Here is a 25,471-nt window from a genome sequence, read left to right on the forward strand (position 1 = left end):
GACGTCGTAGTCTCTTATTTCATCTTACATTTGTTAAGCAGTATTCCCAGGGGGAAAATGATACATTCCTTAAATTGTCCTTTCACTGTATTTTAATAATTGTTTTTCTCCTTGGCTTTTGGTTCATTAGCCGTTCTGAGATGCTGTCCTTTCGCCACACGTTATCTCATTGTTCGCTGCACTTATCGCCATCAGCAGCCATTGTTTAACGCGCCCGACGCAGTGACGCAAGCGCCACGTTAGCAGGAGCACTCCCCGCGCACACACTGTAATGTCGCCCCACGCTCATAAAGTCGGTGTTGTATATGCCCTCCAGTCCGGAGACTGGATACGACGGATTCAGCTCTAACGCTCAAACCGAAGAACACCAATACCTCATCTCGCGCATGGGCGAGGTTTTCGGCCAGTGACATTGAAGGTAAGAGGCGCACTGCAGGTACGGCATTATCTTCCGTCGTGCATTATAGTTCAGCGGTTCTCACACCTCAACTCGTGGTTATACGAATTTCCTCTGATATCTCCATCGCACACGCATTACGCTCTTTGTATTCACTTTGCTAGACTGTAGCGTTTACTCATATTACGGCTGAGCCGTTATTTTCAATATTATTAGGCCTTAATACTTTTGTATCACTTCACACGTGCGAGTATTTTACTCGTCCGCCGCGTTGCACTTCACATACATGCATAAGTTGTTCTTGTTCAAGTATAAAATCTCACATAAAATTGATAATAGTGCATACATTAACAGAGATGACACATAAATTTACAATTCACATCCACATTTCATATACGGACTCCATGACATGCACCCTCTTACACACTAATATGTAAATCAAGAGTTATCTTTCATTTATTCTGAATATTGGCATTTTCTATTCTTGTCTTGCAGGACCTACCTCCTGCGCGTTTTTACGTCCACAACTACACATAGAAAAGAAGAAAAGAGTACATACATAGATTTTACATAGACATCGACATTAACAATAATATAGTTGGCAAATAAATGTCCAATTTACATTCACATTTCGTTTATGGACTCTATGTTAAGCAGCATCTGACACAGCAATAAGTAAATTAGAAGGAATCTTGCACTTATTCTGAATGTTTGCTCTTTCTTGTTATTGTCTTGCAGGACCGACCTCCTGCACGTTTTTTACATCCACAACTACAATAGAAAATACTACATACGTATTTTCATAGACATAGAAATTGGCAATAGTAAAGTTGACACATAAATGTACAAGTCACATTCACATTTCCTATATGGTCTCCATGTTAGGCATCATCCATCTTACACACTAATAAGTAAATTTGAAGGAATCTCTCATTTGTTCTGAATTTTTGCTTTTCTCTTGACTTGCAGGCCCAACCTCCTGCGCGTTTTTACCATCACAAATACACATAGAAAATACGTTCCAGCACTACTCACTACATGGAAAACAGGATTCGCTAAGGTCTGCTTCAGAGATCAAGCTACTTCTAGGATTGCTATTTGTAGTGCGTCGTTAGTGTACTTATTCTATCTTTCGCATTTGATAAATCTTCATACTATGTATAATATTTACAAGTGCTCGTTTGTGAGCGAGTGTGGGGGATGTTTTATCCCTTGACAATCCTGACTTCATCACTGCTTGTTAATCGTCGTAATATTCCACATTCGTGAACACGTATTTCAAGCCATATTTCTTCCTTATTGATTCGACGACATGTACATGTTTACCTTTGTGACGTGTGACCGATAATTTTACCGTATTTTTGCCATGTGTAGCTCCACTCATAATTCATTATCGCTAAATAAGAACGCGCGTGTGCTAAAATAATGTTTTCGCTCCTGCGTGCGTCAAGAACTCAGTGTAGAAAATATTGTTTCACTGCATTTTGTGTTCATTCTTCATACGAATCATGTATCATATTTTCATTTATACTAACCTTATAGTTTCTCGAGCTTTAACAGTTAGTCGCTAAGGAAATATTTTTCATACTAGGTTGTTTTACGTTTTCATGTCTGTGTAGTAAATCACTGTGCTGTGGTGGGTTTTAAACGTTATCGTGTACCATTGTTATCGACTTCACTGTTTCTTCTATACTCCTCACTGCTTCTTCGTGATGTTCGTTTTCATAATTACTTACCGTACATGCATCATCATACTTTGCTTTCCACACTCATACAACCATTCATTCTAAGACTTAAAACTATATTGTGTGTTCTTTCTTACGTCGGCTTCGTGGCCCTTTCTTAGGTACCCTTGTAATATTAATCTTCATATTCATCACCGTATACCGATATAATTATTAATTAAAAATATTCCACAATAAATCGCCATTTATACTAATGTACTACCTACAGGGTTCTCACAATAGAACCACCACCCTATTTATTTCTTCCCAGAAATATAAATAAACTCGTATTACTCTAATTCACTTTCATTCTCTTCCTAGATTCACTCCATGCACGGTACGTCACCACAAACGTAGATTAACTAATTAATACCTTCAATCGAATCTAATAAAACCTTCCGCTCTCTGTACTCTAAAATATTATCGAGCAGTGAAATTTCATTTATTTCTCCATATCGCTTTTGTAAACATACAGTGCTTACCTCAGTTCTTTTGTTTTAAGTTCATGTAATTACGTTGTGTGTGTATTGGTTGGTTTTTGTATTTACTTAGCTTATCTCCCGCGTGTTGTTCAATTCATGTTTACAGCTTTATTTTGCTGCTTATACTATAAGGTATCGTGTAATTAATAGCAACTAACATAGGCGAGTTCTGTACTAACAAATCTGTGGATATGTATTCTCCCTGTACATTAAGCTCACTACTTCTAATGTTGTCTGTAAAGAAGTGTAGTTCTATAAGTGTACAACTGCTCCTCTCGCTAAATCTTGTACGATATGTTATTTTATAGTTTACGTCTCAGTCACACGCATTTTTCTATGTTTATATCTTATTCTACCTTTCACATCGTCGCTCACTTATGTGTTGTATGTAAATCGCTTAGTTCTTAAGTTACGTGCTAATCGCGTTCTTTCAAGTGTACATGTTGTTACTTCCCCATAGTCGGATAGGTCATTTACTGTGTTTATTCTCTTCTACGTTGAATACTGAGACATAAGTGTAGCTATGTACGTTCAATGGATTGTGTTAAGTTCACAAATTTAGCGTATTCTACTCTCTTTATAGTTTACTTGCGTCAATGCTCTCATTTTCTTAAAGCTGCATATGCTTAACTTAATGATATACTCTTAAAATTAGTGTTTTTTACAGTATAGTCGCCGAGTTAGTAATAAATGTCTCTATTCGTTTAGTTTGTGTTGCTCATCTACGTCAGAGTAACTAGCTGATAGGTACCCCACTTCGTGTCGCTTCCGTTCTGTCCAGCTGGTGCGCGATGTGGATGCCGATTCGATTATATTCTAGAATGGTTTCCGTCGCGGTGCGCAGTGTGTCTTTGCGCATCGTACAGGGGACACTGAACTCAACCTTGCTTTTTGCCTACTTGGCCCCTGCGATCAGCTGTTAGCCACTTCGTATGTACACTCCTGGAAATGGAAAAAAGAACACATTGACACCGGTGTGTCAGACCCACCATACTTGCTCCGGACACTGCGAGAGGGCTGTACAAGCAATGATCACACGCACTGCAAAGCGGACACACCAGGAACCATGGTGTTGGCCGTCGAATGGCGCTAGCTGCACAGCATTTGTGCACCGCCGCCGTCAGTGTCAGCCAGTTTGCCGTGGCATACGGAGCTCCATCGCAGTCTTTAACACTGGTAGCATGCCGCGACAGCGTGGACGTGAACCATATGTACAGTTGACGGGCTTTGAGCGAGGGAGTATAGTGGGCATGCGGGAGGCCGGGTGGAAGTACCGCCGAATTGCTCAACACGTGGGGCGTGAGGTCTCCACAGTACATCGATGTTGTCGCCAGCTGTCGGCGGAAGGTGCACGTGCCCGTCGACCTGAGACCGAACCGCAGCGACGCACGGATGCACGCCAAGACCGTAGGATCCTACGCAGTGCCGTAGGGGACCGCACTGCCACTTCCGAGCAAATTAGGGACACTGTTGCTCCTGGGGTATCGGCGAGGACCATTCGCAACCGTCTCCATGAAGATGGGCTACGGTCCCGCACATCGTTAGGCCGTCTTCCGCTCACGCCCCAACATCGTGCAGCCCGCCTCCAGTGGTGTCGCGACAGGCGTGAATGGAGGGACGAATGGAGACGTGTCGTCTTCAGCGATGAGAGTCGCTTCTGCCTTGGTGCCAATGATGGTCGTATGCGTGTTTGGCGCCGTGCAGGTGAGCGCCACAATCAGGACTGCATACGACCGAGGCACACAGGGCCAACACCCGGCATCATGGTGTGGGGAGCGATCTCCTACACTGGCTGTACACCTCTGGTGATCGTCGAGGGGACACTGAATAGTGCACGGTACATCCAAACCGTCATCGAACCCATCGTTATACCATTCCTAGACCGGCAAGGGAACTTGCTGTTCCAACAGGACAATGCACGTCCGCATGTATCCCGTGCCACCCAACGTGCTCTAGAAGGTGTAAGTCAACTACCCTAGCCAGCAAGATCTCCGGATCTGTCCCCCATTGAGCATGTTTGGGACTGGATGAAGCGTCGTCTCACGCGGTTTGCACGTCCAGCACGAACGCTGGTCCAACTGAGGCGCCAGGTGGAAATGGCATGGCAGCCGTTCCACAGCATCTCTACGATCGTCTCCATGGGAGAATAGCAGCCTGCATTGCTGCAAAAGGTGGATATACACTGTACTAGTGCCGACATTGTGCATGCTCTGTTGCCTGTGTCTATGAGCCTGTGGTTCTGTCAGTGTGATCATGTGATGTATCTGACCCCAGGAATGTGTCAATAAAGTTTCCCCTTTCTGGGACAATGAATTCACGGTGTTCTTATTTCAATTTCCAGGAGTGTAATTGTTGAAGTATGTTCTGCTTTAAGCGCGGCAGCACGGCTCAGTATTCCACATCGCTAATGCCTCTCGCTTAAAGCTCGCGCGCTGTGAATTAAGTCTTAAGAAAGTACAATATCAAAATAGAAGGAAAATTTATTTTCACTGGGCTGCATCTCACTCTCTGCATGTTAGATAGTAAAAGTAAATTGAACATTCCTTACTGATTAAACAGGATAGTAGAAGAGGGAGAGGGCACCGGCAATATAAATATTGTACCCCCTAGCCCAGATGGAGAGGAACCGAACGCCAGTCGGTACATTCGTCAAAGAGCGACAAACCTCCTACCTTCCTGCGTTTTATTGATGCAACAGACAAGGACAGAATGAGATTTGAATTTTCATTTAACAAATTTCCGCAGATCTTTATGTGGATACGTGCCTTTTATTTTACCATTTTTTTTTTTTATTTTCTATCAAGTAGCACCCCGGATGTGGCTTGTCAACAATGATATACGGACCAACATATAACAATTGCCATTTTTTATTCAATGCCTTTAATTTCGATGATTTCGGATGCGTTCTTAATAGTACCTCCTGTCCGATCTGGAATTCTGTTACGTTTTACAATTTCCTGTCGTAAATTCCTTTCCTTATTTGAGCTTGCTCTTCCAATGTTATTAGCACTCGCCGTACTTTCTCATCTAAGACTACGTCTTTGTGCCGTAATTTAGGTATCGGTTTTGCCCATTCATATAGCTCCACCTTTTCAAACGTTAGTTCAGCCGGTGTGTGCCCTGTTGATGTGTGTGGTAGGTGATTTACAATGTGCTGAAACGGACCCAGGTATTCTATCCAATTCCTTTGGTTCTGTGGTATATATGTGCGGATAAACCTATTAAATTCACGGAAGCACCGTTCGACGGGATTTGCTTCCGGTTGGAACTTGGATACTAAAATATGACGTATGTTTTGTGATTTTAAAAATGATTTCCATTGGTCACATGTAAAATTTGAGGCGTTATCAGTTAGGACTGCTTGGGCTTTCCCAATGCGTTGTATGTAGTCTTCCAGAATTCACCTTATAATTGGCCCTGACCTAACTGTTTTGATTGCGTTCAGCTGGAGATACTTACTAAAAACATCATACAGGGCTACGATGTATTTAACTCCGCTGCGGGCTTGGGGATAAGGTCCTGCGGCGTCAATAGATACAAGATCTCTTGGTTGCTTTGGTATTATTGGGTTTAGTACGTTAAGACATGTCCTATTCTGGTGTTTGACCTTTTGACACACCGCACAGCGTCTGATTACTTGCTCTATACGTCGCCTCATATTAGGGAAATAACAATACGTAGAAATTTTGGCGGCACACTTTAGCACTCCATAGTGCCCCCATGTGCCGTGCATGTGTTAAGATTTCCAGATATTCCTGAGGTATGCACACACACCACTTATCCATTTGTCGATCTCTTCTGTGAAAGAGGACGCCATTATGTATAATGTAATACTGCTCTAAACGTTCGTGTGTTCTAGCCTGCAATTCCTTACCTTGCTCCATCTCGGCTCTTCTTCCTGTAAACGTTGCATGTATTTGCACATTTTAATATAATATGGCTTAAAAGTTCCATCATTTATTAAAAGCACCTTGAAGTCTGATGTTTGTTCCTCTAACTCGCGGAAATCGGTAAGACCTTGAGGTAACCGTGACAGTGCATCTGCCAAAACATTCTGTTCCCCTTTTATGTACACTATCTCAAAAACAAACTCTTGAACATACATGCACCACCTCGCTATTCTGTTATGTAACAACTTGCACGTCAGAAGAAAGGACAAGGCTTGATGATCACAGTAAACTTTGGTATGTTTTTCCCAAAGGTAATATTGAAATTTACGAAAGGCCCAAACTACTGATAACGCTTCTATTGTGCCCAGTTACGGAATAAGATCTTTCACATTCTGTGAGGGTTCTACTGGCAAAACTGATTACATTGACTTCTTCCTTACCATCCTTTGTTATTATTTGAAACAGGCACGCACCGAGCCCCTGATAACTAGCATCGGTGCTTAAACAAAAATCCAATTCCATATTTGTGTGTTTCAGGATAGGCGCGTTAATCAGCACCTGCTTAATCTGCTGAAAATCATTTTCACATTATTTAGTCCACAACCAACTGTGGTTTTTACGCAGTAAGTTTAATAGTGAACTACTGTTCAACAATTGTTGTGGCAGAAACTTCCAGAAAAACGAGGCCATTCCTAGAAAACCTTTTAATTGTTTCTTAGTATAGGGTGTTGGGAAATTCCGTATCGCATCTAGTTTACTGGGGTCAGATAGAATTCCTACTGGCGAAATAATATGCCCTAAGAATTTTATTTTTCCTTTCCGAATTCAGAATTTTTAAAGTTAACTGTTACATTGAATTCATCAAATTTTTGAAAAATACTTTCCAAAATACTTACATGTTCATCCCATATTTGAGTTGCAATTAATAGATCATCAACGTAGAGTGTAACCTGGCTAAGCAGTTCCGGTCCAAGTACCCTTCCTAACGCTTCAGTAAATACACCAGCGCTTACATTTAATCCGAAAGGCAGCACACTAAATTGGTAGCTCCTCCCGGCATTTATGAAAGCTGTATACTTTCTACTCTCTTCATGTAATAAAATTTGCCAGTACGGAGCTTTCAAATCAACGGATGTTAAATACTTAACGCCATGAAACTTTTATAGCTGCTCTTCTAGATTCTCTGGCCTTGTTCTTATAGGAACGATGATTTTGTTTATTTCCCTCGCGTCTAACGCCAGTTTTACCAACTGCGAGAATCGGACTGCAGTAAGGTGAGTGCGATGTTTCAATAACACTCCACCTAATCATACGCTCTATTTCTTTTCTTACTGCCTCTTTCTTTGCCCAAGGGGTGCCATATGATGTTCTACAATATGTTTCATGAGGGTATAGTTCCATTTTATACTCATATCCCTTAATAACACTAGGTTGTTTACGAAAAATGTTATGATATTTGAAGAGTAATTTTGTCAGTTCACTTCGCTGTTCATTGTTAAGACAAGTGGATTTACTTATTTTACTGTGTACTGTTTCCTCAACGAGGATCTCCCTACCAGCGTCATCAAGTTCCATCTCAGAATGAGATTTTCATTCTGCAGCGGATTGTGCGCTGATATGAAACTTCCTGGCAGATTAAAACTGTGTGCCCGACCGAGACTCGAACTCGGGACCTTTGCCTTTCGCGGGCAAGTGCTCTACCATCTGAGCTACCGAAGCACGACCCACGGCCGGTACTCACAGCTTTACTTCTGCCAGTATCTGGTCTCCTACCTTCCAAACTTTACAGAAGCTCTCCTGCTGTCTCCGCAGTATCCTTTCTTTCAGGAGTGCTAGTTCTGCAAGGTTCTCAGGAGAGCTTCTGTAAAGTTTGGAAGGTAGGAGACGAGATACTGGCAGAAGTAAAGCTCTCCTGCTGTCTCCGCAGTATCCTTTCTTTCAGGAGTGCTAGTTCTGCAAGGTTCTCAGGAGAGCTTCTGTAAAGTTTGGAAGGTAGGAGACGAGATACTGGCAGAAGTAAAGCTGTGAGTACCGGCCGTGAGTCGTGCTTCGGTAGTTCAGATGGTAGAGCACTTGCCCGCGGAAGGCAAAGGTCCCGAGTTCGAGTCTCGGTCGGGCACACAGTTTTAATCTGCCAGGAAGTTTCCAGTTCCATCTCCTTTGCCATTAAGGATTGAGGGTAGATAAGTTTTACATTAATGTCCGGTATCGGCCTAATCTGATTTGTCATTGTAGTTTTTATTAAGTCCACAGTCAGTGTGCGCTCCCCTACACGAAATTGGCATTCCCCGCTGCCAATAACTATTTTTATCCTATATCTTCTGAAACCTCCATACCAAGTATACAGTTCACTATCAGTTTGTCTACCAGCAAGAAAGTACACTGCAAAATTACACCACATATGCTAATGGGTATGCTGGACTGTAATTTTATAACTTTAGATTCACTTCCCATCGCCGTTACGATCTTACAGTTCTCTACAGGTAGCGTGGGAACATTTACTTCCCTCGCTACCTCTTTGAACAAGCTAGTAGGCATTAGGCTTGTCGACGCACCAGTATCCAAAACAACTAGTACATCTATGTTTCCTACCTTTACCTTTATTGTTGCTTGAATAATTTCAGTTACCTTGCGTGTTGTTTCTTTCTCTTCGATAAACAAGTCTTCTTTCATCTCTGCGTCCTTACCATACCATAAAAATAGATTCCGGATATGCTGTATGTGTAGGTTTGTTTCAGCGTCTGCTTCCTCCTTTCCGTTCCTGTTCGTTTTAGTGTTTAAGTCGCCCACAGTAGTACTGTGGCACACTGACAGTTCATTAATTTTTTCCTCTAGTCACGCTCGATTATTATTTCCTGGGGCCGGTAAAGGTATTGCTTCATTTTCTGCCGTCACTTCTACTATGTTTACCGTATGTTCGCGTGCTCGCCAGTTCGTTTCCCGGTTGTTTCGATTTGACTGTACGGGCTGCCTGTTATCTCTCAGATCCCTGTGTTGCATATTCCGTTCCTGGTAATTTGCATTTGCTTGTCGCCTATTGTCGAAGTTTTCCCTCGAATTTCTATTGTCTCGGCCATTACCGTACCTATGGGGCTGATATTTAGTTTCGTACCCTCGGTCACCCTGTGGCTGTTGGGTAGACCGATTGTACGGATTTCCGTCGTGGCACGGCGGTGCATACGGATGCCATTCATTCATACGCACACCACCGTTATAATTTCCAAAGCCATTGCCCTTACCGTAGTTCTTCCCGTTTAGGTTGTGCCCATTACCGTTACGATAACTAGGCATGGCTTGCCCATCCTCATGAATCAGATCTATTGAGTCGAGCACTGAAAGAAAATACTCGAGATCATATTCGGGAACAGTTACTAATTTTTCCCTAACATTTGCGGGTAACTTGTTCTTTAAGATTTTCAGTACATCGACATGAGATATCGGATTATTCCAGTAACGGGTCTTGTTTAGGTATTTTTCAAAATAGCTTCTTAGCCCCCCGAATTTTGAATGATATGGTACTGGGTTAAATACCTCTCGTCTTAATCTCTCCTGGATAGCTGTTGACCAGTATTTATCTAAAAATGCATTCTCAAACTGATCATATGTCTCGCAAAGTTCTGACATCTCCGTAGCCCACAAAATGGCATCACCCTCGGTGTGTCCTACAACATATTTAATCTTTTGAGCTTCTGTCCAAGTCCTGGGCAGTACATTTCTAAAGGCTCGGACAAACACTACCGGGTGCGTTCGCTTTTTCTCATTTAAGAGTACGGGAAACTTTCGATGTTTCATTAAGCTTTCATCCATTAACAACGCTGTCCAGTACGGAGGAGCAGCATTTCCCTGCGGTGGTGGTATATTTGTTTCACAAAAATTTTGCCCGTTGCTCGCGTCGTGCGTCGACGTGCGGTTGCGCGGCGTGGGTTGGGCATTGTTGTCCGCGCCACTGATTCTCCCACTGGCGGATGGCTGTTTATCGCTCCGCTTACCGCCCCAGGCGATGATATTACCGTACTTTGTTTGTTAACTATTTCGTCTCTTAACCGTTGTTCTAACTGTTCCTTCCTAGTCCCCCATTACTTCCTTTACCGCTTCCATATAGGTCCGCTGTTCACGTACGCATTTTTCTGCGAACGTTGTATTTTCGTCCTTTGCATTGCTCTTTACCAATTCATAAAGCTGCACAATGTCTTAGTTGAACCTCTTGTGTTCTAACTTGAGTAATTCTACCGCCAATGTGATTTTTTCTACATTTTCTGGCAGGTCGTCACAGACCAACTACAGAATGTAGTTTCGCTACTTCTGATTGTACATTGTCTAATTTGACCTGCGTATTGGACACGTGTCATGGCGGCTGCAGTGTAACACGTGTTAAGTTCGGCTCTCGAAATTTAGTCGAATTCGAAGGTGTTCTCGCAGGTGGTGTTGTCTAGTACAAGTGGAAATCGTGTAAACAACAGTATTCTGTGCAGTAGTGCTATTTTTCTTTCTGTGCTCCGCCAATATCTTCGAGAAAATGGTAAACACGGACCAATTGGAAGAGTTCCAAGATAAAATTATTGTTTCTACGCCATGCCAGGCATTTCCAGTAAAGCTCTTCAACAAATTTAAGAAAACGAAATATGTTGCAAACAGCAAAAATAATGCTCAAAAACATTATGTAACTTACAATAAATAAGATTAAAAAAGCCCACTGACGATGGTGATATTTGTCGCCGAAACTAGTTTGGGAAAATAAAGAAATTAAACATATAACAAGGTGTTTTGCATCAAGGCGGACTCAACCTCTGATATTGTTGGTAAACAGAAGAGTCAACAGCAGCAGCGGGGAAGCAGCAGGTGCGGCGGGCCTGCTCCTGGCGGCAGGTGTGGCCACGGCTCCCGGTATAGCGAAGCTGGTCCGCTCTGAGGTAAACGCTTCGCTTCGCGATTAAAACAGTCTCGATCTGATAGCAGACACTATATCAGATACTGTAACAGCAGCAGTATTGGCCAAAATGCGTGAAACTGTTGAGGCCAATACTGCCGAAATTACAGCACTAAAAAAGTCTGTGTCTGAATACGAGAAAAAGGCACGAGAGTTGGAAATGAAACTATCTGCCGCAACAGACGAGCTAGAACAGTACCAAAGGCGAAATAGTCTACGACTGTTTGGAGTAGCAGAAAATAAAGAAGAAGACACGGACAACCTGCTTATACAGGTTGCGCGTGAAAAATTAGGCGTTGAAGTGACCTAGGCAGACATTGACAGGAGCCACCGGGTGGGACGAAAACTACCAGGTGCTACCAAACCTCGTCCAATAATAATTAAATTTGTGTCGTACCGAAAAAGGGCTGAGATCTTTACCCAGAAGAAGAAGTTAGCAAGGACAGGGCTTACAATAAGGAAAGATCTGACACACGAGCGGCTAAAGATTTTAAACAGTGCCATATCCCATTTCGGTCTTCAGAATGTGTGGACTCAGGATGGCAGAGTAATCATTAAGACTGCAGCTGGAAAGAAGACAGTCACAAACATGACAGAACTAAATAGTATTAAGTGAACCTACTCAAGCCAAAAGTCAAACTTAACACCATTTGCAAATTGAAACAGTCTTATACTCAGATATAGTCTTGTAATTGTATTAACTTTTTAATTATTTGTACCTTCAACTAATTGTTTTTGTAACTGTATTAACTTTTTACTATTTTTTTGTGTCTGTAGCTGTAGCCATTGCTTAATTTTAGTTACTGCTAATACTTTTTTCATTTCCTCAGTTCATTCTCTTCCATTCTGTAATAGTTCTATTGCAATTATTAGTCTCTCCTTTAGTTCATAAGTCAACCATCTCTTCGCTTTAAATTGTTCATAACAAAAATCACTATCAGTATCACTTTAGCAAATTTAAATCTAATTGTAGCTTCCTACAATAATCACTACCAGTATAACTCTAGTAAATTTTAATTTAATTCTAGCTTCCTACGATAATCTATTAAATATTAAGCTTACTTCTCTCTGCTGGCAGCATCGGCCTCTTAAATCACTCCCCTTTCCCTTATTTTCCACCCTAATCTGTTTCAAATACGCTAATTACATTTCTCCTCTTACGACATAGGATACTCAGTTACACACAGCCGTCACCATTTTGGTCATATTCTCCCTGCACCGAATACCACTAATCCATTTTCTATACTCCCGCAACCTCAGGAAATCTCTTGCAGTCGCCTTTCTTTCGGCACTCGCGGAGTCACAAACAGGGCGCGCAAAATCTCGGACACCCCTGTATTATGTCACTTGGCGGAAACACCGGCCAGTGCCCCTCGCGGCAGGTAGTGCCTAACAAAGGGACAAACCAGTCTGCCACCCTACTCCAGGCTGCTCAGCGGAACGCGTCCGAGCTTTCAGCAGCTCACTGCAACATTCAGTCTTTACCTGCGCATTACGAAGAACTTAGCCTCCTCTTCAACCAACTAAACTACCACGTAATCCTCTTATTCGAAACGTGGTTGAAACCACACATATCCGCTGCATCTATTCATCTCCCAGGGTACACATTTCTTAGGGCAGACAGATCAAAAAAGTGAGGTGGCGGGGTCGGCGCGTATATACGAACAGATCTCAAAGCGAAAGTCTTATGTACGTCAAATCCTGGTGAAGAAAAAGAGGCTGAATTCATGTTCATTGAAATAAATATACAAAGTCGGAAATTCTTGATTGGCGTCGTGTACAAGCCGCCAGAAATAAGCTCAATGAGTTCCTTCCAGTCGGAATTACATTCACTTCAGTGTCAATATGAACATGTCATCGTAATGGGTGACTTGAACATAGACCTGCTAAGAGACACTCCCTCCGCAATAAACCTAAGAAGATTGTTTAATTGCAATAGCATGAACATTCTTCCATTACAACCTACACACCATACGGCGCACAGTCATACTCTTATAGACGTGATCGCAACGAAACGGACTGACAAAGTAAGAGATGTTGGTCAATCATCGGCCCCTGGCCTCTCAGCACATGATGTAATATTCCTGGCCTACTCTGTGCAGCCCCCAAGGATCAAATCGCGTTACATAACTTGTAGGAACATGAAACATATTGACCTTGACGCTCTAACAGCCGATTGCTCAGAAATCTCATGGCATCAAATAATGAGAGAACCTACTATCGACGGCAAAATTAATGAACTTGGTGATAAACTCACTGCCCTCTATGACAAACATGCACCTGTGCACACAGTCCGTGTAAGAAAATCTCCTGCTCCATGGCTGACAGCTGAATTACGTCTAATGATGACTAATAGGGATGCTGCCCACAGGCGTTTCAAGGCAGATCCGAAACCCGAGCGTTTCGAAGAATAAAGAAAGCCAAGGAACAGAGTGAAACAATGCATTCGCAGTGCCAAAATCAGGCACGCTCGCTCCCTTGTATGCAGCGATCTGACACCTACGACTCTATGGAAGAATCTCCGTAGCTTGGGGGTCGGAAAGGCAAAACCGGAAACTACTTTTCATGTGTCAGCTAACGAATTAAATGAATTCTTCTCTGCACCTCTTAATACCAGCACGGCTGATAATTACCGTCCACAAGAATCCTCAAACAGGATAACCAACAACGATACCTTCCATCTAAAACATGTAACAACAAATACGGCAAGAAAAGCAATAATGAGAATCTCTTCTGATGCAATAGGCAACGACAGTATCGGTATAACCATGATTAAGAATGTTGCCGATATCTTAGTACCTGTCTTAACTGACATATTTGCCGGCCGCGATGGTCTAGCGGTTCTAGGCACGCAGTCCGGAACCGTGCGACTGCTACGGTCGCAGGTTCGAATCCTGCCTCGGGCATGGATGTGTGTGATGTCCTTAGGTTAGTTAGGTTTAAGTAGTTCTAAGTTCTAGGGGACTGATAACCACAGCAGTTGAGTCCCACAGTGCTCAGAGCCATTTGAACTGACATATTTAATTTTTCCCTCGTGAACGGAATATACCCCACTGCATGGAAAAGAAGCATAATTCGACCCATCCCTAAGATCGAAAACCCGCAACTGCCTAGTGACTATCGACCAATTAGCATACTGCCTGCTGTCTCCAAAGCACTTGAATATATTGTTCATGACCAAATCACTGAACACTTGCATGAATTCAGTCTATATGACAAATTTCAATCCGGTTTCCGTAAACATCACAGCACAAACACTGCTCTAATTAAAGTAACTGGTGACCTGAAATATGCCATCGACAATCGAAAGGCAACAATATTGACGCTACTGGACTTCAGCAAAGCTTTTGACACTGTTAACTTTGACATACTACTCAGAAAAATGCAACAGCTTAATTTCTCTGATAGTGCAATGAGATGGTTTGAAAGCTACTTAAAAGACAGAAAGCAATGTGTTGTCTGCGCAAATGAAAAATCTTCCTGGAGACATGTTTCTTCGGGAGTGCCACAAGGATCAGTCTTAGGACCACTTTTGCTTTCTTTATATGTCAACGATATTTCGGCTTTGTCCTCCTGTAAACATCATTGCTATGCCGACGACCTCCAGCTCTACCTAAGCGTCAGACCTGAAGATGTAAACACTGCAATCGCTCTGATGAATAATGATCTGTCTTCAGTAGTGACATGGGCGAAAAACCTGGGGCTTAAATTAAATGCGAAAAAGACGCAAGTAATCTTAATAGCCCATCAGAAATTAATAAATTCAGATTTCCGCGAACGGCTACCTCCTGTTCTGCTCGACGGTACTCCAATACCATATCAGAAAACAGTGAAGAACTTGAGTGTAACTTTGGACGAGCATCTCAACTGGGCGGAAAATAGAGTCGCAGTGTGCCGAAAGACGTCTGCTTGTCTCTATGCTCTCAAAAAGTTTCGGAACATATTTCCACAGGACTTGAAACGCCATCTCGTGCAAGCACTCGTTCTACCGAACCTCCACTATTGTGATGTGATTCAACAAGGCATGAGTAGTGAAAACAAAAGACGGCTAGAGCTAACCATGAATGCCTGTGTGCGTTATACCTACAACATTCGCCGATATGATCATGTTAGTGATTCATACTCCGAGCTAGGGTGGCTGCGGCCGGACAAACTGCGTGACTACTACGCTCTATGTCTACTTCACCGACTCCTCGTCGCGCAAGCACCCCAGTACCTAGCTTCAGAGATTAAAAACCTGTCATGCCATCATAATCAAAACAAGAGGTCATTCTTATCTGATATCCTAACTGTGCCCACTTACAAAACAAAAACTTTTGCAAACTCCTTCTCAGTTGCCGCTGTCCGCCTCTGGAACAAACTGCCCCTTACCTTGAGGAAAATTCGATCTCCTGTTGCTTTTAAGAAGAAGTTGAAGCATTTCCTACTATCATCCTCATAAAATTCTCCACAAAATAAATGTGCAAGGCCAATCCTCTCATCTGTCAAATAGCAAAGCTAGCGTCTCCTATCTTGCTCCTGAGATGCCTTCCTCTTTATCTATCTCTGTTAGCCACACAGTCTTCTTTTCCTTCATATTTCCTTAATTATGTTTCATTATGTCTCTCTATTCTTCTCCTCCCTTCACCATGAGTCTCCCTCATACTCTCTGCTGCCAGCACTCCTATCTAAAATCTTTCTCTTCAATAATGTATTTTTCCAGGTGTACCTTTCTAATTGTTTATCTCACTTTTTGTATTAGATGTAGTTTAACATGCCTACTAAAACATATGAATGTAAAATAAGTAGAATGCCGGGTTAGATGTAAGAGAGGGCCTGATGGCCCTAATCTTGCCAGATTAAATAAATAAATAAATAAATAAATAATATTCTTTTGCATTGCCTGTAAATTCTCTTGGGTTTCTCTAATTCCGGATAGTTCCTGTCGGTACGTGTGCGTTAGTGTTTCAAATTTTTCGCCCATTATGCCTTTTAATTTCTCACCCATATCGTGAACCGAAATTTGTACTTGTTCATTAATTTTCCTATCCACATCCGTGGAGATTCGTGAAATCTGCCGTGTGAACTTCGTGTCCAGACTATTGAGTTCTGTGCGCAAATTTTTGACCTCGTCTGAAAAGTATGTCATGTTTGCATTAACTTTCTCGATCTCAGACTTCACTGTGGTCATGTCTGCTTCATATTAGTCATGTCTGCTTTCATATTAGTCATGTCTGCTTGTATCGTTTGCAAACTTGACATTTTTGTCTCTAAACCCGACATTTTTGAATTTATGTCTAGCTTGTATCGTTTGTAAACTTGACATTTTAGTTGCTTGTTTGTATGGATTCCTTAAGGCTCGAAATAAGGCTTGCATATCTTCCGTATTCACTTCCTGCCTACGCCTGTCAGCGTCTGCGTCTGTACTACGTGTACTACTCTCATTTAAAATATTCTCTTGCCTCGAGGTGCCATTAGTTGCGTCTACTGTAATTAACGTATTGCTTGTAATTAAATGTTCTGTATTCACGGGCGTCGAATGCAACAATAGCATGTCGCGCCCAGCATCCAAATAATCACCGCTAAATAGTTCCAAACCATTCATTGTTGCATTTTGCAAATGAACATCCATTACATTGGCATTGTGATTTTCGAATGACATTTCCTTATTGTTTTGACCCTCCATTATAGAAATCCTTATACCACTGCAGTTATCAAAATAAAAATTTCCTTTTTTAAGATTTTACTTCCGCGCTGCTTCTCAGGCGAAAAAATAGTATACAGTTATATGTAATTGTAGTCTTAACTGTTCTTCAGTCAATATACTTTCTGTACTAATAAAGAAATGTCATTATCTCTACTTGACTACAATAGCGTTAATCTCTGAAGCTTTAGGTTCTGGATTTTAGGAAATAGGTGGATGGACTTTCTAATAGGTCTACTGGGAACGCATTCAGTATATGCATTGCGCGGTCCTCCCTGATTGTTGTCTTGTAAATGGTACTTCCTCTATTGTGCTTTGTTGTGTGCTCTTGGTATTGTCGCGTTCTTCCTTCTACTTTATTTATTATTTCGTTTTGATAGTATTTCTTCAGTATCACATCACCGTCTCCGTCACATCATCAGCGTATATGGCACATACAGAAATTGTTAACATACATGTACATTCATTCTCCTAACAATACTAGTACTCACGGTTTTGCCCACTACGTATCGTGCCTGTCACCTGTCGCCACTTTATAATATAATAAAATAATGGAATAGATGATAGTAAAATGTTGAAATGCGTGGCTTTTTAAAATGTATTGAATTACTGAGGTTAATTTTTCGGCATGAATGACAAGCACAATAAGCTGAACTATGCCTGGAAATAAGTTCGTAATAGTTCATATTATTTTTCAGGGGAAGTAGTTTCTTTCTCCGCTGTAGATTTGTGTTTTCCATTCTTTATAATGTTACGTTTGGTCGCCGTGTTCACCTTTGAAGTCTGACCGTGTTCCCATAAAGCTTATTGGATCTTCGTAGTTTTCCAAAGTTACACAGGTGGGCTTCAGTTCTTGTAATTATTGTACTATTTGAAGTAACAACTCAGACGACCTTTCTGTTAATAAAACAATACTGTATTTTTCTAAACGGTGCACATACGAAATACATACTCCTCACTTATTAATAGCGACCAAGAAATGGCGGTCTACAATTACTCGCTAAAAATGGCGTGCTTCTCACTCGTTCACTAGCTAAGCGCATATCCTTCCTTCCTCCTACTGGTACCAGGAAATATACCCTGTTTTTTAACAACTGAAAGTCAAAAAATACATGACAGTAGGAATAGGCTCTATGATGGGCTACCGCTTAATTTTCTCTCTTTGCCTTTAAAGAAGACGAAAACATAAAGGAAATGCAAAAGGTTTATCACACCTTCTGTAACTGTTCTGGTTGTCTAGTGCTTGCCATAAGAGAAACACAGTAGGCAACTTTCTGAGAAGTAAGAAAATTTTTTTAAAAAAAAGCCTTCGGACTGCGTTCCCTGTTTTGTGCCAGGAGGTGAAGAACGTCTCCAGCGGAACCGTGAAATGAGCGAAAACGTGGGAAACATTGCATTCGAAATGCTTGTGAATTTTCCAATTGGCCGGTGAGTGTCGACAAAACACGTATATCCTCTACTCCAACATATGAGACGTTACGACTGCTGCAGTTTGTTTTTGCATCGTGTGTCAGTATTCTTCGATGGTCTGTTACGAGCTTTGCGCGATAAGTTTGCAGACAGCATTCAGGCGACGTTTAATTAGTAACAGCTCCATGCAGCGATTGCACAACAGTAAAGGACACGAGTCAATGTGTCGTTGTGCATCGTGTGATGTTTCGTAAGGCGTTGTGAGCGCGGATAGCTCAGTCGGTAGAGCATTAGGCTTTTAACCTAAGGGTCCAGGGTACTTGGCTGGCTGCCCGCCTGTGAACACGTGTGCCGCTCGCTATTGTGCGTCCCGGGTAGTCGAGGATTACCGGCCGCCGAGCCGCCGCCCGACATCCTACCGCGCGGCGCCCGTTCCCGCCACCTGCCGGCTCCCGCGCCGCGCCAGCCGTAGCCGCTTCAACGATTTGGTGAGTGCCCTACGAAAATGACAACGTTCAACCGCTCAAGCACGACCATTCAGTGCGCGTTTGATCGAGAACACGAACGGCCGTCCTCTTTCGATATAGAGGAATGGATGTTTCACGAACTTAAAATTCAGGAGGACGAAATATACGGGCTGCAGCTGGATTTCACGCTGCTTAGCCTGTTTCTGAAGCTGAAAACGGACGTGAGATGCGAGACGCTTATGAACGTAAGCGGAGGTGTTAGGAAGTTTAAACACCGGGATGGCCGCGTCAGCGATGTAAAAATCACGTACGCCGGACACGGCGTGAGGAACATTAAAGTGTATAACCTCCCCTTCGAGGTGCCAAATGAGGAAGTTGCACGCTACCTCAAGCTGTATGGTGAAGTTCTCTCTGTAACGAGAGACTTCTGGGGTGCCGGGCACCGGTATGAAGTGGACTCTGGTGTTAGGTCCGTCAGGATGGTCCTAAGGAAACACGTGCCGTCGTTCATTGAGATAGGGGATACACAGAGGTGTTGTCCAATATAGCGGACAACCACCGACGTGCTCCATTTGTAGCTCCACGGAGCACATGAGGAACAGCTGCCCGAGGAACAAAAGAGTGGCTCAGCTGCCGCGTGAAAACGCGGACAACGCAACGGAGCAGGCGGCGAGCTACGCCGGAATTTTGTCGGCCCAGAGCCCGCGCGCCAACGACGAGCCTGCCGTAGCGGAAGCGGCGCCAGCCGTGGCCGCCCAGCCGGCAACACCGGCCCCAGCAGCGGCCGCCGCGGTCAGCGCAGGGGAGAAGCGGCACCTGAGCTCCGACTCGGACAACGAGACCACAATGGAGGCCGAGCAGGCGGCCGCCCCCTCCCCCGCCGGCCGGCGGGTGAAGGTGACGCGCGCCGCCGCCGCCCAGGCGCCAGCTGAGGCTGTCATTCACGGCAGCCAGCAGGCCGAGCCCAGCGCAGAGTCCACGCCCACCTCGTACACCGAGGCGCACGAGATCGCCATCAAGAAGCAGGTGACGAAACTCGCCCGCATCTTGAAGGAGTCCGACGACGAACCGAAGGAGTCGAACGAGCAGCCGCAACCGGCGTCCAAAGCCAAAAGGCGGCGCAACAGACGGCGAAGCCGCAGCAGCAGCTCAAACGACGAGAGGATGGAAACCTCCGACGGGGAAGCGTCTGACATACCGTGCGCAAATGCGGGGAATCAAGTCTCCGAACCGGAGGACGTAGTTCTCCTGCCGGACCGCCCACAGCAAGCACAACTCCCGCCTCCACACAGCGCTTAAATGCAGACACGCTCGTGCTATAACGTCATCACGTGCAACGTAAATAGGATGAGTTCGGTTGTCAAGATAGAAGCTCTCACGGAGTTCCTGCAGCACCGAGCTGCTGATGTAGCAATGCTACAAGAAGTAGTAACCACCGACATAGAAGAAATAGCGGGATTCGACGTCTTTTCGAACATAGACGCAGAAACGAGGACTGGTACTGCGATAATGGCGAGAAATGGGATCGACGTGGAGAACACCAAGACCCTGACTGACGGCCGCAGAATAGCGATCCAGGTAGCCGACACATATTTCGTCAACTTCTATGCGCCGTCAGGCACAGAAAACAAGCGAGCTAGAAGCCAGTTCTTTAACGAAGACGTCTGTGGACTCCTTCCACACAACAATGTCAACGTTGTGTTGGGAGGCGACTTTAACTGCGTGGCTGCTCGAGAAGACCAAGTCCCGGTACCAAATCTGTGCACGGAGCTGCAGGAACTCGTAAGAAAGCTAAAGCTAGACGACTCCTGGCGCATTCTACAGCCAAACACAACCGAATTCACTTATTACCACAACCGCGGAAGAAGCAGGCTTGATAGGATTTATGTGACCAGAGAGTTGGCCGCCTCTGTATCGCATGTGGAAGTCTGCCCTGTGATCTTCTTCGACCACTGTGCCTACACATGCAAGCTCAAGCTGCCAACGAGGAAAATCTCAGAAGGGAGATCAGTGTGGAAGCTTAACACGCAACACCTAAGTGACGCCAAATTACATCAGGAGATTGCGCACACCATAGAAGAAAGTTTACGGAAGCGACAGCAGTATCCGTCCACCACACAATGGTGGATTGAACATGGTAAACCACAAGTAAGGAGGACACTGATTAGGCACAGTGCGGAGAGGGCATTCTAGAGGAAGAGCACTGCAGACTTTTCGCGCAGTGTCTCAAGGACGCGCTCAACTGTCCTTCACACGACGACCCGCTTCTCGCGCGAGTCAGAGCAATAAAGGCGCGCCTACTGTACATCAAGCGTCAACAGATGAAAGGCGTCGTCGTCCGCAGCCGGGCACACGGCGCCACTGAAGACGAACCTGCCACACTGCACCACCTGCACAGGGAGAGGGAGAGGGCTCATAGCAGAACAATCAGGGAGCTCAGCGACGCAACAGGCCGCAAGATAACAACTAAATGGGACATGATGCGTCACATAGAAGAGCATTTCTCCGACCTCTTCAAGGGAGATGTACCAGACGACGCAGAAACAGCCAAAATATTAGAGGAAACGCGCAGACAACTGAACAACACCGACCGCGCTTTGTTGACTGAGGCCGTGACAGAGGACGAAGTCAGAGGTGTTCTCAAAACTTGCGCCAGCGGCAAGGCTCCAGGAGCGGACGGAATACCGTCCGAATTCTACACCACCTGCTGGGACAAAGTAGGTGCAATTATGACGGAAATCGTCAATGAAATATCAAACGGAGAAGAAATACCACCCCCGTTCCTGGAAGGGGCCATTACCCTTATTCCAAAAACAAAAGCGCCTAAAACAGTAGCAGACTACCGCCCAATAACCCTTTTAAGCGCGGACTACAAGCTAACAGCAAAATGCGTCGTTGAAAACATGAAGCTCGACCTGAAGAAAGCCATTAGCCCGTGGCAGACATGTGCAGTGTTAGGCAGAAACATCTTCGACGCCGTATGCACGTACAGAGACGTTATAGCACACGCCGCATCCAACAGAGCGACTGCAGCGATCACTTCTGTAGACTTCCGAGAAGCCTTCGACAGGATCGGTCACCGGTACCTACTGAAGACTTTGACGAGACTAGGTATTGGCCCCAAATTCGCTCAAGTCATTGAAAACATGTTGACAAATGCCACATCACGAGTAACTATAAACTGCTGGATATCTGCGCCGATAAAACTGGGGAAATCTGTGAGGCAAGGGTGTCCACTGTCGATGGCACTATTGACAGTAGCCCTCGACCCAGTCCTCAGGAAGCTCGCCGCCACCATCAACGGCTACAAGTTACAGGACGTTAAAGTAACGTGTATGGCATATGCCGATGACTTGAGCATTTTTGGGGATGGAAAGGAGGATATTGACAGTGTCCTCCCAATAATTGAATCCTTTGGAAAGGCATCTGGGGCGCAAACCAACCCAAACAAAACAGTGCTGCTCCCTATAGGGAACGGGAAATTGAGAGAAGCCAGACCATGGTACCAGGTGACCGACAAATATAAGGTGCTAGGTGTCCAGCTGCAGGCCTGCCCACTGAAAATGGCCGCAGAAAACTGGCGGAACATCCTGAACACCACCAGAGGACTCGTCAGGACACACTCCAACAGACACCTAACGTTGGATCAAAAGACGCAGCTTATCAACGCAACGATCCTGGCGAAGGCATGGTACATGGCACAAGTCATAAACGTACCAATGGAAATAGGGAAGTCTATAAGAAGCGCTGCGTACTACCTACTGTGGAGGCGGGAAATTTTTAAAGTGTCACAAGCCACCAGCACTCTTCCTAGAGAAGAAGGGGGGCTCGGTTTAATAGACGTCACAACTAAATGCGCGGCACTGTTGCTCCATAGAGCACTAAAAATGGAGGACAGAAGTGTAGACTGTATCACGTCGTCTCTACTGAAGGAACACAGACCAGACTCCGAGGAAGCGCCGGTAGACGTCAGTTGAATACCTTTTAAGATGCGCTACCTAAAACAAGTAATAATGGACAGCAGCTACATAACATCCACCCTAGCAGTCAAGGAGATGAGAACTGCAGGGAAAACCTACCGAGCGTTACGAGGTAAACAAGTCAGAAGCAAAACGGAGACGAATCTTCCAGGCCACGACTGGCCACAAGTCTGGAAGAATCTCTCCGAGAAAGCCATACCTCCAGAAGCCAGAGACACGTGGTACAAAGTCGTACACAAGACGATCCCCACAAACGAGCGCTTAGCACGCATCGGCATGCGTGAGTCGCCGAGCTGCGAAGCGTGCAACCAAATAGACTCCCTGGAACACCGTTTCACATGCCGGACAAGCCTGCAGATATGGGAGACGTGTAGAAGAATGGTGGCACATATGAATAGGGCGGACCACCGTAACATAGAAATCACGGCGCTCACCATCCCAGAGGCAAAAAGCTTCCCTCGGCCAAAGCGACTCGCGACTATGTGGACAATTGCAATGACAGCGCATGCGATAATCGCCAAAAAGCAGACGGACACAGTACAGTTCCTCACAGATCTCTGGGAGGAACACAAAAGGACCAGGCAGAAAAACAACTACCGGCAGACGTTCCAGAACTATCTGCAGATCGCGCTGGACGCCGCCTTCAAAGACGCCCTCCGTCCCCACACGCCGCGAACGACACCGCCACTGGCGACGCAGACGCCGCCGCCGTCACCGCCGACGCCGGCTCCGTCATCGCCGACGCCGACGCCGTCACCGCCGCCGACGACGACGATCGTCACCGCCGCCGCCGCCGCCGCCGCCGCCGACAACGCCGCCGCCGCCGCCGCAGCCGCCGCCACACCACGCCCTCCCATAGCCCCTCAAGACCCCACCGCTTGCTGACGCACGCACCCCCACATCTTCCAACGCCCTCAAAGTGCGTGTTTAGTGAGTGTCTGTGTTTTGGGTGACAAGCGGCACTACATCACCTGCGTTCTCACCTGTGAAAAAGTGCGTTAGAGCAATCATATCGTCACACAACTAGAGAAAGTGCTAAAATATTGGTGATCTCCAGCGTGTCCAAAAGGTGATATGTAAGTACTGCATAAATTCACTAACACTCATTTTAATAATAGTGGAAACCATAAACAGCTGTGACAAAATGCAAAGTGACGAATCGCAATGCTTTATTACCATATATCAAATGTTTTCCTCTCATTTCTCTCCCACTCTCTCTCTCTCTCCTTCTCTCTCTCCCTCTCTGTCTCTCTCTCTAAATACAATCAAACAACTCTCCCTAAAATAACTATCCATATACATGCATATACTTTGTTTTCTTGAGTGTACCATAGAAATATCTCTTAGTCAATAGGTTTAACCAAATTTAAAGCACGCCATCTCTAGGCGAAAACAAAATAAACCTCATTAAAAGTCATTAAATATTCATTAAAAATACGGCTTTAGTAAGTCCAAACAGAACGGAGCCGGAAATAGACTAGAAAACAGACAAATATAAAAAAAAGAAAAAACACAAAAATTTGCTTAATAGAGAGAACTAAATCATAAACAAAATACAAAAAAAAAGACTATACGAAAAGGAAAGATGCGATTACTGTATGTGTAAACCAAAACGTGCCTTTGATCAAGCAATGTATTTTGTTAATCTGTAAATAAAAGTTTACTACTGTTCGGGGGGGAAATTTTAATAATTTGGTAGCGTTTCCTCTGGTAGTGGTAAAAACACTACGGAAAAGAACGCAGCAACGCCATTTTCCGACACCACAGTGCTTTAAACGGTTCAATTTGCACGTGTCGGGAGAACGCTGCGTTCGGGGCAGCCGTGGCCGAGTGGTTAAAGCGTCTGACTCGAAAGTAGTTTCGAATCCCGCCGGCTGCGTGCGATTCTGCGTAAAGAGCAGCAAATACTTTCACACGCATGAATGAGCGTGCAAACCAATGACGCCATTCTAAACAAGACGAAAATTTCCGTTTAAGAATGCTGAGTTTCACGACGGCCGCTGCTTCCTGTGCCTACCGGTCCACCTCGCACTGACGATGTGACTGCAGGAAGCCGTCGCAGGCCCACGAGTGCGCCCCCGTCATTTTCTCGCGCCTTCGCCGAGTTCGTGAGTACACACACGTGCTTGAAATTGTTGGACAGAGCGAAGGTTCATTCCTTTTTAGGAATTGCAATTCAATCAGTCGAGTGCGGCAAAAGCAATGGCGCCGCGTTTCTTTTCAATGATCTCGCAGCTACTTGCAAGTATGTCCATCCCTTAAGACGCCAGAAAACTAGCGTCAGCGGCGCGTCAGTGGGAAGTCGGTGAAGTCGCCATTGGAGCCACAAGCCAGCAATTACGACATGCGAATCACTCGCACACGACGCAGCTGTATGACAATGCTCGTGCGTGGGTGCGGATAGCTCAGTCGGTAGAGCGTTAGGTTTTCAACCAAAGGGTCCTGGGTTCTAGTCCCTGTCGGGGCGAAAATTAATACACTTTCGTAACGTCTAATGTGCTGGCAGTGGAA

At 44.7% G+C, this 25,471-nt stretch overlaps 1 protein-coding gene across 1 annotated transcript; it reads left to right on the forward strand.

The window, feature by feature from the left end:
- The first annotated feature begins 19,571 nt into the window (after positions 1-19,571).
- On the forward strand, positions 19,572-20,279 carry LOC126311716 (nucleolar protein dao-5-like). Its single transcript, XM_049992235.1, has one exon. The coding sequence runs from the start codon at positions 19,572-19,574 to the stop codon at positions 20,277-20,279; it is 708 nt and encodes a 235-aa protein (XP_049848192.1).
- Positions 20,280-25,471: the final 5,192 nt, after the last annotated feature.

Source organism: Schistocerca gregaria, unplaced genomic scaffold (genome assembly GCF_023897955.1).
Source record: "Schistocerca gregaria isolate iqSchGreg1 unplaced genomic scaffold, iqSchGreg1.2 ptg000445l, whole genome shotgun sequence".
NCBI lineage: Eukaryota > Metazoa > Arthropoda > Insecta > Orthoptera > Acrididae > Schistocerca > Schistocerca gregaria.